Source organism: Mus musculus, chromosome 7 (genome assembly GCF_000001635.26).
Source record: "Mus musculus strain C57BL/6J chromosome 7, GRCm38.p6 C57BL/6J".
NCBI classification, from domain to species: Eukaryota; Metazoa; Chordata; class Mammalia; order Rodentia; family Muridae; genus Mus; species Mus musculus.
In genome coordinates, this window is record NC_000073.6 from 90,442,376 (window position 1) to 90,457,685 (window position 15,310).

Consider the following 15,310-nt stretch of genomic DNA (forward strand, 5'->3'; position numbering starts at 1 on the left):
GACCTCTGAATGTCGCCTGGGGAGTTAGTGTCAGTACGTGACTGCGTTCCCCAGAATTTGGTAACACTTCTGATTTAAAGTCTTTTGTTTTAACGGGGACTATTTCCTTATGCGTGCTGTTTTTTGCTTGCAGTTTAGAGAGAAACAGCAAAAATAAAAGCGTTCACAAAAACAGTTTTTTTTTAATATAGCTACGTCAAATATGTCTAGATGTCATATTGGATCGAGGAGAGTGGTACCGGGTAGTACCGATGAGTGGGGGGGGGGTGGAAACTAGGTTTTATTGTGTTTTGCCTGCTGCTCCTATGACATCACCGCAAAGCCGAAGTTACTGCACCTCGAAAGCACTCGGAATCTCGCGATACTCTGGCTGGAGCGAAGCGCGTTTTTGTGGGCGGGGTGGGCAGAGAGTAACTTCCGGCCAGGCCGCTGTCTGGGTGGCGCGGCCGAGTCCTCCCCCGGGCCTCGCCGCTTCGCGCTTCCACTGCCTTCCCCCCGCCTCGTGCGGGGGGTTGGGCGGCCGCCGGAGGCCACTCGGACCTTGCCCCGCGCCTGCGGTCGGCCCGGCGCCGTGGCTCTGCGCGCTGGGGGCCCGGGGTCGGAGTGGCTGCGGCCTACCCGGGCCCGCCGCTCAGCCCCATGAGGCACAGCCTGACCAAGCTGCTGGCAGCCTCGGGCCGCGACTTCCCGAGCCGCCGCGACAGCCGGGAGCCGCCCGCCACGCGCGCGCCGCCCCGGGAGCCGAGCGGGGCAGCCGCGGGGGCGGAGACCCCGAGGCCCGGATCGCCTGACCGCGAGCAACCTCACGGGGACGGGGACGGGGGCGAGCCGGAGGCCCGGAGCGGGAGCCGCGGCAGCGTGGCCGTGCGCGCGCCCGCGCCCTCGCCCCTGAAGATGGAGGAGGAGGAGGAGGACGCGATCGCCATGGTCCCCAAGGAAGAGCCGGAGGACATGGACTTTCTCTCCGGGCTGGAGCTGGCCGATCTGCTGGACCCTCGGCAACCGGACTGGCACCTGGAGCCCGGGCTCAGCTCGCCCGGGCCCCTGTCCTCGTCCGGCGGAGGCTCGGAGAGCGGCGGCCTGTTGAGGGGGGACGACGACGACGACACCGCGGCCGCCGAGATGCAGCGCTTCTCCGACTTGCTGCAGAGGCTGTTGAACGGCATCGGAGGCTGCAGCAGCGGCGGTGACCGCGGCGGCGGGGAGAAGAGGCGGAGAAAGTCCCCGGGAGCAGGAGGCGGTGGCGCCAACGACGGCAACCAGGCGGCGACCAAGAGTCCCCGGAAGGCGGCGGCGGCCGCTGCCCGTCTTAATCGGCTCAAGAAGAAGGAGTACGTGATGGGGCTGGAGAGTCGGGTCCGGGGACTGGCAGCCGAGAACCAGGAGCTGCGGGCCGAGAATCGGGAGCTGGGCAAGCGCGTGCAAGCACTGCAGGAGGAGAGTCGCTACCTACGGGCCGTCCTGGCCAACGAGACCGGACTAGCTCGCCTGCTGAGCCGACTGAGCGGCGTGGGACTGCGGCTGACCACCTCCCTCTTCAGAGACTCGCCCGCCGGCGACCACGACTACGCCCTGCCGGTGGGGAAGCAGCCGCCGGAGCCGCGGGAAGAGGACGACGCGGCGGGAGGAGTGTGTCTCCATGTGGACAAGGATAAGGTGTCGGTGGAGTTCTGCTCGGCGTGCGCTCGGAAGGCGTCGTCGTCTCTTAAAATGTAGGGTCAAGTAATCTGCTCTTTATCCGCGTTTACCCCTTTCTCCTCCCTTACACCATGTCAAACACCTTAGTGGGACATCGTCACCGGACGCATTTCAGAGGCGGAAAAAAAAGTAATATTAAATCTTTTAAGTGTTTAGCTAAAAGCATGAATGTGACACTGTAACCAACTCCTAATGATAACCTGTGACTATTAAATCTCTCTGACAGTTTCTTTTTTAGGTGATTTCCTTCCTGCCAGGCTCCGTTGTAGGGGTTACAGAGCAGTCGTTCCCGCCTCACAACCTGGTAAGGATCCATCTCTTCCCGTAACGCTCATGCTCGGCTGCTTAGGCTACTTTAATGGGCAGACATCTCAATGTGTGTGTGTGTGTGATATCTTTTTCTGTTTGTTTTTCTTTTTGAAAGGTGGTGGGAGGGGAATCTTAATTTGGGCCTTGTCCACCCTGGAAACAGACTTGTGCTGGTCATTAATGTACTTAAGTTGCTTCTGGTTGAAATAGCTGTTAAATGTGTCCCCTTGTTCAGAGTTGCGTGTACCTAGCTCTTCTGTCCCCAGTGTGGACATGGCCTTGGATGACATCGGTTCCAACTGTACACAGAAACCTGCTAATAGAGATACAGTTTGGAGACAGTCAAACAGGTGAAGTTGAATGGAAGTTCCGAGTTGTACAAGGTGCAAATTGGAATTCCAATTGTAGAGCAACTTTTCAGAGGTTGACAATAAGTATTGAGGCATGCGCAAATGTGGTATTTTTCTGGAGATGACAAGTCTCCTAAAATACTTAATGAATGCCTTATAGTTTTCAGTAGAAAATGCAGAAATACAGTCTATTTAAAGACCCTAATAGTTCACCACTTGAGAAGTTGGAAATTAACATACCCATCAGATTTCTGTGTTTTAATTAGAAGACGATAAATGAAATGTTTCTTTGAGGACCAGCACAGTAATTACTAATCAATGAGTATGAAGAAATTGTTGAAAGTATTTATTTTTGTTGTATTAAAATTTAGGCTAAATTTCTGTATGATTAGATATTGAAGGTTGTGAAATGTGAATGAAAACATGTAAAGTGAGGCTTCACAAAGAATCTTTTCTCCATATTTCTAAAACTTTTGTCCTATTTAAAAATACTTGTTTAAATTAATGAAATGATCGATACTGTTTTTCCAAAGACGGAAAAGTCTTTCCTTAAAATACTGTTTTTTTGTCCACTTGTCTTAAGTGTGTGTTCTGATGCTCTGAAATGCAAGAGACATTAAATTCTTTGTGAAACATCACTGTTTGATAAAGGATATACGTATTTAGCATCCTTGTTTTTCTTTGTGCTAAAGTGGATACAGCTGTTGGGGCAGAAGAGACGGGACCAGCTGCTGGCCACATTTCCTGCTTTATTTTAAAAGGTAGTATAAGAAATAAGGAAACAGAGGTAATATCAGGGCTTCTGCTGTCTTTTATTTTTAAAATGTTCATAATTAAGTATTTTCCAGCAGTCCAAAGATGTAAGTTATCCTACACGTAAGATGTTTTATTTTGTTACTTGGTTATGGAAATGGAATCTTGTTCTTGCACAACTGTAAATGTTTTGTTGCTAGATAATATGATTTTGAGACCTAAATTAGTCTCTGGTTTTTCAGTCTATCACATTTTGTAAAAATCTCTACTGCACTTGAGCATGAATGGGTAGTAGCCAAACTCACAACTTGGAGTGACGGACCTGCTTCTACAAGGGTAGGATACAAGCCCCACAATGCAGCTGCATGGATTTCAGTGCCTATGAATTATATATATATATATATACATAGATATAGAAACCAAAAGTAGTTGGAAATTTATTTGAAATGACTAATTTGTGCTCTTTCTGAAGTATGTTAAATGTAGCTTTTGAAACAGAAGCCTTGAATTGAAATTTAATACTTGAACATTTTTGTATATATTTCTTTGTATATAATTTTGTGCAGAACCAATGACAAACATATGGTGTCATAATAAAATCAGGTTTGTTGATCTTTCAGTTATGGGCTCAAAGAATTTATTCATCTCTAACATGATATTGGAAAGTAATGGATGAAAATAGGAAAAATGGTTGTTAATATAGACTTAATCGAAAGGTTCTGGAAGTAGTAAGTTTGTTTTCCTAAAAACTATACCATTTCTGTGGAATATTTTCTTAACCTCAGTGCTTTTCCTGCATTTGAAGTGTGGGCTTGGGGAAAATTAGTTTCTGAATTGGGATGTTTTGAAATTCCAAGTACAGAGTCTTAGGCTGTCATTTCATAAATGGCAGTTTGGAGAATTAGGAATTCTCAACAGTGGAAGATCAGAGTGTCCTGTTTTTAAAGCTGCTTTCTTAGGTTCCTTATGTCTTATTAACTGTGTTTTTGTTTCCATTTCATTGTTTTTTTCTAGTTTTGGTGACAGTGATTTTTGTCATTTTTTTTGCATCAACTCATGGTCTTGTTTTTACATGGTAACTGCATGTATGTAGGATCTATCAGGGGCTTTAAATAAATTTTGCTCATATTTATGTGTAAGCACATTTTACTGTAAATGTTTGGGTTTAATTTACAGCAGTTGTTTATTTCAGTGTGTAGTAAACAGTATCTAGAGTGTTCTGTTCACTACTTGTTAATTAAAAAAGTTATGATTAATATAAAACTGTTGTCTTACTATTTTTAGAAAACTTTTGTGAATAATTAGTATTTTGATAGAGAGTTCTGAAATACAAAATAGATTGCTTTGAAAATTTCAGGTTTGGGTGTATTTACTGTGATGTTGAGAACAATTTAGTATTTGGGGAACTGTTTCAGGTTTTATTCTTGATTTGTACCTGTGTAAAAATGATAGAAAACCTTAAAATGTAGCTTTTAAATACCTGTCTTCCTATGGTAGTTAATATTCATACATTAATTGACTAACACATATTGGCATAGTATTTCTATCATAGTAGCTTAAGTTTTTGTCCTTTTTTTAACCATACTTAAAAGTATGTTTGTTAAAAAATGTAGTCACACCTCTGATATATCCAACAAAGTATTCAAAATATTTTAAATATCTGTACATTTCATACTCGCTAAATTAATCTCTTTCTCTTCTCTTTAAACAGCTTAGCAGTATCTGCAAAAACGAATCTTTTCCTACAACCTGTTAACTGACTGGACTGATGGTAACAGTAATTGTGGGAGCCATGTCGGTCAAAAATTTGGCATCTGCTGAAAGACATGAATGCCATTTCCAAGGTCCCAAATTACTTCTATACTGATTACACTTTCCAGAAATGGAGATATGAAAAGATTCTCTGGAATGCTTGAAAGACTTAATAGAAACCCATGAGACTAAGTTAATTTTGGAACAAAATTACACCTCTTTTTTTTCATTCATGGCAATTAACACTAAATTTATCGTATACTTTAAAAAATGGTAACCATTGGAGAAGAGAATTCTAGAGTTTCATCAAGAAACATTAGGTTTTACACAATCAAGGACACTTTGTGGAATTAGACTTAGTGGGTTAGAATGACACAAGTGAGCTAGCAGTGATCACAAACCTCATGAGTTTGTATTCTGGGATGGAAAGAGCTGCTTTGGAAGACAGACACGTTGCTGAGTAGAATAAAGTCCTTAACTAAAAGATTAGTGTCTTAAAATAGATGCATTGATTGTGTGTTTTGAAAAGGTGATTCTGATAACGTGTGGGTGCTAATTCAGGGCATCATGAGCGTGTGAGCAATCCTGGGGTTTGGTATCTTCAGTGTTCTTAGTACTTGGTCTTTTTGAATGTGTTGAGGTTTCTGATGAATGATATAGTTTCTGTTGTTCTATGTTAAAATTTCTGTGGTATTCTGTAAGGATCTTTATATTCTGGATGATAAGGGCTAATTCCATAAGTAAACACTTAGAACCCATTCATTTATCATCTGGAATATGCTAATGCACCTTCCTTCTGGTCTAGATTGAGTTATTTTATGTTTTGGTTCACTTAGGAAATAGATAGAAGAGGGAGATGGTAGGAAGCAGTTAATTTACTCAAAATTCATTCAGGTTGCTCTTTTCCTTGTATTGGTCTGTATGCTCAGTGCCCGTAAAGGGAATTTCTACAGGCTTTAAAGTGATTGATGCTCTTATAGTACAGACCTTGACTACAACTCTTGACAGAACACAGTGCGGATAATTCACTAATATGTATTATAATAATATGTAGTTACCTGGTTAAGGCATTTTGAAGATAGAGATTACGAGCTCACAAATATAATCATTTTTCTTAACTAAATAAATGGTTCTTCAACATTGAATAGGTAATATTTGCATGTGCCCCCCCCCCATTTGTATGTTGATTCTAAGTTTTGAGACCTACCTTAATATGTGTATTTTTATTGTGCTTCTGGGTTAGTTCTCCCCCATTTACTTAGGAATTAAAAAGGCCACTACAAGAATTTAAATATTTGAATTTAAATACCATCATGTATGGGCTCAATTTTTAACCAGTCAACCTTACTGTTTTACAATATTATGTTTTTGTAAGAACTAATTCATAGCTACAGTTGCTATGTTTAGTACAGTGTAATTCTGCCAGTGTAACAATTTGAATTTTACTGTAGCACAAAAGTGTTCCCAAATTTTAGGATCAAATTCCTATACCTTTCTGGCTTACTTAAGTACAAGAATAATAATGTGTATACATACATATTTAGATATGAGTCTGAATACTCCTAACGTCATGTGCTTAGTCAGCAGACTGCAAGATTCTAAGTAGTTTTAATCATCTGTCTACTTTAATTAGACAGAAATCTTAACCATTTTCCTCAGTGAGGCATTGTTCTTAGGTCTGAGCTACAAAGAACTAAATTTCCTTAGGTTTAGATGTTACTCATAGTTCGTGTCATGTAGCTGCCTCCTGAACAGTGTTTTGGGTAGACTTGTCGACTTGGTAGGCTAAGCGTTTATTGCTTAGTTGCCCATTTCTGCGGTAAAAGAGAGGATTTGACTATGTAGCAGAGGAAAGAGGTTCATGAATCCTTTTGTGATGGAAAGATTAAACACATTTATAGCTAGTGTGTTAAGAGTCCTAGGACAGTTGTAAGCATAGTAAACAGTTTGCACTTATCAAACAGATTGATATATATCACTGGATTTTGAATTACTAAGTTGATTATGCACCATCTGTATTACCTAAGAAATCTAATTATATAGTAATTATATTTATTAAATTATTTTTACTTTGATCAATTGAATTATGCATTAAGTAAAAGTGAGAATGTAGGTGGGCAGCTTTGTGTCAGAAAGCCTTTGCTTTTGCTATTATTCCTTGTAAAATAGGCAATCATATTCAAAACACATTTTCCCATTGCAGTTAAAAGTAAAGCATATTAAATCTTGGGAACTCTAGAAAGAGAGCAAAAGAAATCACATAACTAGCCCAATAAACACTTTTCTCTTGGAAACTTCCCTCATACTTTCACTTTAAAGAAACTGGATAAAGAATACATTTCATGTGCTTTTTGAAAGAACAAATCATAGCATTCTGAAAACTGCTAAATTTGACTAAAATTTTAGTAGTGGCCTTGTTGATGGAGACAAGGGTCTTACATTGGACTAGAAATTACTAGCTAGCCTCAAACCTGAGAGAATGGCCCTGCCTTTTCTTCCCAATTGCTAGGCATGCCTGGGTATTTTTTTATTTCAATAAAAGCCTATTTAACAAGTCCAAAGTTACCTTTTCTAAATCAACAAGACACAGTATTTAGAAGGAATACTTAAGATATGCTGTGAAAAACCATACTTAGTATGGTTTTAGACTTTGGTATTTTTCTCTGTGGTGACTAGCTTGCTTTATGGAGAATTGATCTGATGTTTATTACCGAGACTAAATCCACATTTCATGATTTTAGAAGCTATGCTTGTGGATAATATTAACAGTGCAAGTATTTGTGATAATAGGAATTGTTGGACAGTGTTCATTCCCGTTCCAAAAAGGAGTTGTTTAAACAAGAAGGGTATGAAACACTTGGGAAGAATACAGTTGATCACTCCAGAAACATAAATGATCTAAGGAAATGACTCCACAAACTTACCTCAGAAAACAGTTGATGGTAAGGGTAAAGCTGGTACTGTGCTAGAGAAATAAAATGAGTGGCAGGGCAGGAGAGGGGAGCTCAAGTGTTGAGACTCTGAAGAGCTACTCCGTAATAGGTAGAAGCTTCAAAGATAACTTTCTAAACTCTAGCTGCACAAGGATATAGGCCAGGATTAATCCTCTATGAGGAAACGTCCCGAATTAAGAAAAAATTACTTTTCCTTCCTGTTTGGGTTTGGGAAGATTGTGTTGATAATTGCTATGTAGTTATTTTTTCTTCTTGTGTTTTATACCAAACTAAATGTTTTAGTGTGAAGGAGTGGTGTTGGGAATGGATAAGAAACAGCATTGGGCAGACTAGAGAAATTAAGTTTTGCTTGTTGAGCTAGGGATTAAACCCAGGGCCTCATCAATGTTAAAATAGTCAATCTGCCACTAACTTAAACTCCCAGCCTCAAAACTATGCCCCTTTGGTAGCTTTTATTCTACCTTGTGTATAGTCTTTAATTGCCGGTCAAGTATTTTAATGTTGCAGACAAGATTATTTTCACCATTTTATTTTTGTTGTACATATTTGCTTCAATGAATTTCTAAGTCAGGTTCAGGTAACTGAAGGGCCTTTATGAGGAGTTTATATTGTCTAGACCCAAGATAGGATGCAAACACAGTCTGAAGTAAAGTAGGAAATAACATTTTTCTAAAGACAGGCTTAGAAACTGTAATCCAGTAGTTGAAGATGTTTCCCCTCTGTGGGAGGGGACTTGATTCATACCTGTAAGGAAGCATATTGATGATCAGACATTGATCTTCTCCATTGTAAGTCTTATTGTAAACATAGCTGCAGTCTCTTATTGGCATATATTCATTGGTTTCATACATACTTTAATTACTGCCATTCTCTTTTGTGTCTTAGTCTTAAAAATGGTTCTGGTCTTTTTTTTTTTTTTTTTTTTTTTTTTTTTTTTTTTTTTGGTGCCTCTTTCTCTCTCTGGAGTTAACACAAAATAGATTGCTACAAGAATTCCAAGTAACTGGAATTGTGGGAGGCTTACAGGTAGCAGTTTTCTGATAGCATATTTATTCCTTTAGGACAAATGTACAAACTCTCAATGGTATTCTATATGCTCCAGCTGTTATGCTAGACCTGCAGCACTAATACTGGCTTGTTTTCTAGGAAGCATTTAATACACAAATAAAGGTTAGTGACCTGAACAGAACCAAGAGGCACAGCATGACAGAGTATCTTAAAAACTCCTGAGGAGGGAAACACTGCGTTTAGTCTAAATGACTTAACATGAGGGTATATTTGCTTTTTTTAAGTTCAGAGTTCCTTAGGTAGTCATATAATTGAAGGTTTTTAAATAAGAAAACAGTCCTACCTGGCAGCAAGGCCCCCATTGACGGGTATAGCCAAAAGGATAGGGTACAGACCACCCATAACCAAACCAACTAGTGCACCCCGTGTTGTGGTACAGGTTTCACAGTTCAAATCACCTAGGAAATAAGTGATGGTTATGATATTTAAGTAAAAAGGACTTAATATAAGATTCACATTTAATTTTCAGTGACACAACAAAAATGATCTTGGAAATGTGCCCAAAGGAATAATTACATAGGATGGACTGTAGCTTGGTAGTGTGAATACATGTATTAAGGCCTTGGATAGGAAATACTGAGAAACAGGAAGACAAATCTTGACTCTGGATTCTCAGTATTTCGGAGAAAAAATTGACCCCCTTGGACCCTGTGATGATACGTTTGTTTTTAATCAGGAGGGCCATACACACCTAACAGGACACATAACAGAAACTACTCATTCAGAACACATGGTACAGTAATAAAGTTAAAACATTTCTCTTCTTGCTAAATACTACATATGTACATGGTACACAGTATACTCTTATTTTAAAGAACTTCCATACAGAGATAGCTCAGTTAAGAGAAATGGCTGTGGGCCAGGCAGTGGTGGCATACGCCTTTAAAGGCACTTGGGAGGCAGAGGCAGGTAGATTTCTGAGTTCAAGGCCAGCCTAGTCTACAGAGTGAGTTCCAGGACAGCCAGGACTACACAGAGAAACCCTGTCTCAAAAAACCAAACCAAACCAAAAAAAAAAAAAAAAAAAAAAAAAAAAACGACTGTTCTTGTACACGTGCTCGGAGCTCAATTCCCAGCATCCATGTGGCAGCTCACTATTATCTGTATCTATAGTCCATGGGCACCAGTGCCACTACCTGGTCTGTAAATGTACATTCAGACAAAACACTCATATGCAAATATATATTTTAAAAGAGATTAAAATAGATGTGCAAATTAACAAGAAACAAAGGCGGCACTATGGAACTGCTGCGTATGTATGTACTCTGGTTGGTTGGCAGACCTAATGTGAATCAGTTGTTGCAGAAGATTCTCTCTTCCTTAAGTACGTCATTATAGCCCACAGATACGAATCTGGTAATCTTTAGTTCTAATATTTTCAATTTTGAGTTAAGCTATGGTTAGTATACACTAGTGCAAACTTGGGTGATAATGAGATAAAACATACCTGTACTCAAAGGTAAACTTACAAGACTTTGGTAGGACAGGTTTGCTGTCAAAAATGGGATCACAGCCATTGGTAAGCTAGAAGCTAATCGAGCTTGTGTCACGTTCAAGATTCGCCGAAATAGACTGTTTGCTATTAGGCCCCCAAAAGCAGCATTAAGTCCAATATATGCTGATCCATATTCAAGCAGATTCCTGAGGATGAGGGAAGTGATGACGTGTAAGTCTCTAATTCTGGTGTGTTACAGAACTTATCAGCACCCTGCGAAGAACCAGACAAACTAACCCCTTACAGGATCATAAAACCAAAGACAGATTATAGCTTCACACCTACATTTCTATTCAAAAAAGGCTTTTGGATTTGGGTAATAAGGAGACCATGACACTAACTATATATGTATTTTATGATACTTTAAGTAAAGAACTGTTCAGAACTTTGCCCCAAATTATATAACAGGAAACATCTCTGAAGAGGAAGATGCCTGGCTCTTTTGAGCTCTCATGATAAAAACACAACACATTCTAAGGTAGTACTGTTTATCAATTACTGACTTTAAACCCATTGTATCTATAAACAACTTCAGATGTATATCCAACTGAGTAGTACAGTTAGTGTGTTTCCTTGTACTCATCCCTCAAGTATTAATATCCAGATTAGGAGTCTGGGTACTAACATTACAGTAGATATACTAGGTAGTTTTTAGTAGCTCATTGATGAAAATTTAACTGGTAATTTGAGATAAATGAATCTTAAGCCAAAACGTGTTCTATGTGTTTACCTAAAACTATATAGTACAGTTTGAATAAGCTCTTCAGCTTACAACTCAGTCTGGTTTTCACTACTTGTTTTATGAGCTGCAGTATGGTTTACTAATTCATGTTTCCCATTTCTTCACCTCCACTAGGTTCTGTAGTTTTTGCTTATTTTAAATTTAAAGCTTTTCTAGGTCATTACTACTGAAGCATCATGCTTGCATTTCACTTCATTCATGAGAACCAGTTATGTAAAGTTGACTTCTTGCTACAGATGCAAGGAAAGCTGCGTTCTGCTTTGGAGTTTCTCATCGTTAGCTACATGACTGAAGTTGAGGTTTTCAGAAGTCTAAAGACAGCTCAGGAAGTTAGAAAACTATTAAAGAACTACAGCCCCAATGTGAGAAGCCTGAATTTTACAGGGGAACTTGAGCACTTTTACAAATATTTAAAAAGCCATGAAATAGGACTCACCCCTATTTTAACCATGCTCAGAAATAGTGGAGCTGAAACTTGAACACTTGGTTGTCTCCCAACTAAATTGTAATTTGCTGTGGTTGTAAAATGAAACATTTTGACTGTTGCAAGCAAAGTCTTAAAGTGGAGTTCCAGCTCAGTTCCCAGTGCTCCTTGCTGATTTGGTGAAGATCCCACTGGGAGCCTGCTCTCTTCCCACTTTCTTACACTAGTCATTACAGCTTCCCCTACCTCATGTAGGTGCTCTGTTTGTATCTCAGGAAACAACTAAATGGGGGTGTCTATGTAGGGGTGGTGGTAACTACTGCTCAGGTACGGATTAGGTTCTCTATTGTAAGACGGTAAGTGCCAACCAAAAGTGGAATTGGTGTGAGTTCACACTAGAAGATGCATCAATCGCCACAGTAATGTTTCACATCTTCTATCTCTAATGTTTCTATCTTCTATCCCACTTCACTAGTGCCTCTTACCTACTTTTTAAATCTATTACCCAAACTGGCTGCATTAGGCAGTAAAGTTAGTTGGATCTGTTTTTTCCTGCTTGAAACCCTAATATAGGGACCTCCTGTGTTTCAGTAACACTGTTTTCCTCAAATATGACAGATCCTTGCTTTGTCATTTCTTTGATCCCGTTTCTGTTCTTCTCTTAGAGGTCATGACCCACTCATGACTGGGTGGAATCAATCTGACAGACAACCTTTGAGTTGCATACCTAGGACCCACACAGAAAGGGAGAAGAGAGACTCCCGACAGTTGCCCTCAGCACAGGTGCATAGACACAGATCAACCTGAAGTTACTGTGACTGTAACCCACTCAGGCTTTCTGATGGGAAAGGAGTTAAAGAATATTCTGTAGAAGGGCACTGTACTATACTACTTTTTAATATCAGCATGCTCCTTAAACTCTTTTTCATCTTAAAGATCTTTAAACATCCATTTCTGTCATCCATCTTGCAAAATATTCCATGGTACTCTTTTTTTTTTTTTTTTTTTTTTTTTTGGCTTTTTCTATACAGGGTTTCTCTGTATAGCCACGGCTGTCCTGGACCAGGCTGGCCTCGAACTCAGAAATCCGCCTGCCTCTGCCTTCCAAGTGCTGGGATTAAAGGCGTGTGCCACCACCGCCAGGCCATGGTACTCTTAATAAAGGTAAACATAGAAATACACTGAGAAGATAAGAGATGGGGTTAACTTGAAAAGGTCTTTTAAGTTATTTATAAATGGATCCATACAGTTTTTTTCACCCCAAAAGCTGAATGGAAAGGTGGGTTCATCAATTAAATATTTCCAAAGTTCTAGTTTCAGTTTCCATAATGAGTTATACGATGCACAAAATGGTTAGTGTCACTGGGCTTCAGGGTGGTTTTTGTTTTTTCATCAAAGCAAAAAGACAGCTCAGTTTCCTTTGGGTATGCATAGTCCTTCAAATTTAAGATAATCTTTTGAAACACTTTTAGGTAAAGACATTTTAAGACTATGGAATCTTACCTGTCTGATTCTGGAAGTTGTTTAATTTTTCTGGATATGATATTAAGTATTAAATCATCTTTGCTAGTACTTGGTTTATGACTTTCCATCTTGGACCTAAAAAAAAATATAACAATCCCAATTTAAAAAGTATATCTAGAAAAAGTCTTTTGAGATGCATAATTATGTAAGAGATGTAGATTAACTTAATGTATATATAGCATATAAGATTTCCCTCTCCCAATACAGCATACCAGAAACCTGAACAAGAAAAGCAGCGCATAAGTTTCTAAGACACTCCACAATCTTGATTTTCTAAGCAATTACTACATACATGAAACATTAAAAAAATGACTTAATTCAGACATGGTGACATGACTGTAGTTGAAACAGTTGGGGGGTGGGCTCAGGGCTGTCCTTGATAATACTGGAATTTGAGGCCAGCAGAGCTACATGAAAATTTATTACAGGAAAACAAAAATCCAAAGAATTTGTGCTAGACAAGTGGGGTGGAGGGGTGATGCAACAGACAGAGCCTCACATCATGAGAGAAAGCCAACATCCAGTAAACAACAAAAACATGAGGTGGAAGCTAAGATAACAGGGATGTCATTAGGTACACAGGTAATTAGTTTCACTTGGAAGCATTCAGGAAAGCTGTGACATCTGCTGGTGGAACTATAAGTTGTATTTCAAGTGTAATAGCCACTTTGTAAAGATGATTAGGTGTCAAGGGTTAGAAAGGGCTCAGTAGTTTTGAGAGAACACTATTGCAAAGAACAAGGGTTCCAGGGGACTGGAATCCTCTTCACCCTTCATAGGCATTGCAGGCATGTGGACACATGATGAAAGATTCGAGCCCTAGCACCCACGTCAAAGCTCACACACAGCTGTAACTTCAGGCCTAGGGTGATCTAATGCCCTTTTCTGGCCTGAGCAGGCATGGTACACATAGGATGAATATCAGTGTAGAATGGTGGATTCGTTTTTACTAGATTGGGCTCTTTAAAAACATACTTCCTGGTGACAGGAAAAAAGTCTGCAACCTGTGGTGATACCTCTACTATTGGGAAGCTGAGGCCGGAGGGTTGTGAGTTCCTGGATGTACTCCAAGACCCTATTTCAAAAGATAAAACAGTAGTAGCAATAAACCAAAACTCAGAAATAACCTGATAATAAATCAGCCTGTCTTGGGTCACCATTCGTATTAGTTAGCTGTGACAGCACTGGAACAATGTCTTACCAAATCTTGGGTACCTGTTGTATATATACAATGATTTGGAAAATGCTGCATGTGCAAAATTCCATAAATCTTGACTTAAAAATTAACCTCGAAAGTAAAATACAGATTTAGCGGTTTAGATCAGGATCCCAGGATTCAAGTCCTGTTTCTTCTTCCTGGTATTATTTCTCAGTTAATAAATCCCCATCAAAGACAAAGACACCTTGAAATACTACAAAGATCTCTGAAAGTTTCTGCATAAAAACCAAGCATCGGAAAATTAAACGTAGCAATTTGTAAATTGGCAGTGATTCTTCAACTCAATCAATTCAGCCAGGTCTTCCCCCTCACGGGTGGAAAGTGAAGACCGGGTCAGCACACACAGCGTTCCCCACCCTCGTGGCCACCCCGCGCCTCTCCCAGCGCGACATTGGCACAGCTACTCACCATTCGGCAGAATGAAGGCAGCTAATGGCAGCCTCCCCAGCCGCCGGTGCTTGCCCGGGTCCTCCCGCGCCGAGTCTACCGCAACCTTCGCTAGGGTCGTCTGAGCTCCATCTTTGGCTCACACGTGACTCTGTCTCCGCCTCTGTTTCCTGTCCACGGGCTTCCGGTCCAGGAGACGCTAAACTGTGGACTAGCGGTGAGGACTGGCGAGTCCGCTATAGCCCATCCCGGGTACAGCCTGCAGAAACAGCGGTGTGGCGGTGGCTGGGCTCGACACCACCCCGCCTGGGCACGCAGCCCGACTTCCGAGTCCCCGATCCTGGCGTAGGTTGCATGGCAGCCGCTAGGCTACGGGCTGATGAAGGCAACGTTGGCAGTGAAGTTAGCCTGAGATTGACTTTTTGCTCCATCTCGCTCTTGGATCTTTGTGCCATGTTATGCTGTGGGTGACTTCCAGCAGAACGTGAGCAATTCCAGAGCGAGTGCTTTTTTTTTGTTTTGTTTTGTTTTCCTCAGCATTCCCCATGTCCTCTAGAACACTGCTTCTGTGAAACAGGGTTAACGGAATGTAGTGAAAAACTAACGGTTCAAAAGTAAGGGAGCCGCACGTGATA

The 15,310-nt window shown here is 40.6% G+C and overlaps 2 protein-coding genes across 7 annotated transcripts; one reads left to right on the forward strand and one right to left on the reverse strand.

The window, feature by feature from the left end:
* Positions 1-358: 358 nt before the first annotated feature.
* Positions 359-6,007, forward strand: Crebzf (CREB/ATF bZIP transcription factor). 5 transcript variants are annotated; one of them, NR_073438.1, is made up of 4 exons: positions 406-1,712; positions 1,925-2,002; positions 3,050-3,118; positions 4,822-5,668. NR_073438.1 is itself a non-coding variant. In XM_006507606.2 (3 exons), exon 1 carries the CDS (start codon positions 640-642, stop codon positions 1,714-1,716), a length of 1,077 nt encoding a protein of 358 aa, XP_006507669.1. In that variant the 5' UTR covers positions 359-639; the 3' UTR covers positions 1,717-2,002; positions 3,050-3,118; positions 4,822-6,007. The 5 variants fall into 5 exon arrangements, 2 of the variants coding, with proteins under 2 accessions (XP_006507669.1, NP_660133.2); XM_006507606.2 differs by having other exon boundaries at positions 359-2,002; positions 4,822-6,007; NR_073437.1 differs by having other exon boundaries at positions 3,050-5,668.
* A 2,317-nt stretch (positions 6,008-8,324) lies between these two features.
* Tmem126a (transmembrane protein 126A) lies at positions 8,325-14,828 on the reverse strand. Of its 2 annotated transcripts, none has more exons than NR_157050.1 (5): positions 14,697-14,828; positions 13,049-13,144; positions 10,354-10,525; positions 9,168-9,282; positions 8,325-8,560 (listed from the first exon to the last, which is right to left on the reverse strand). NR_157050.1 is itself a non-coding variant. In NM_025460.3 (5 exons), the coding sequence occupies exons 2-5, from the start codon at positions 13,135-13,137 to the stop codon at positions 8,368-8,370; spliced, it is 591 nt and encodes a 196-aa protein (NP_079736.1). In that variant the 5' UTR covers positions 13,138-13,144; positions 14,697-14,828; the 3' UTR covers positions 8,325-8,367. The 2 variants fall into 2 exon arrangements, 1 of the variants encoding a protein (NP_079736.1); NM_025460.3 differs by having other exon boundaries at positions 10,332-10,525.
* Between the last annotated feature and the right edge of the window lie 482 nt (positions 14,829-15,310).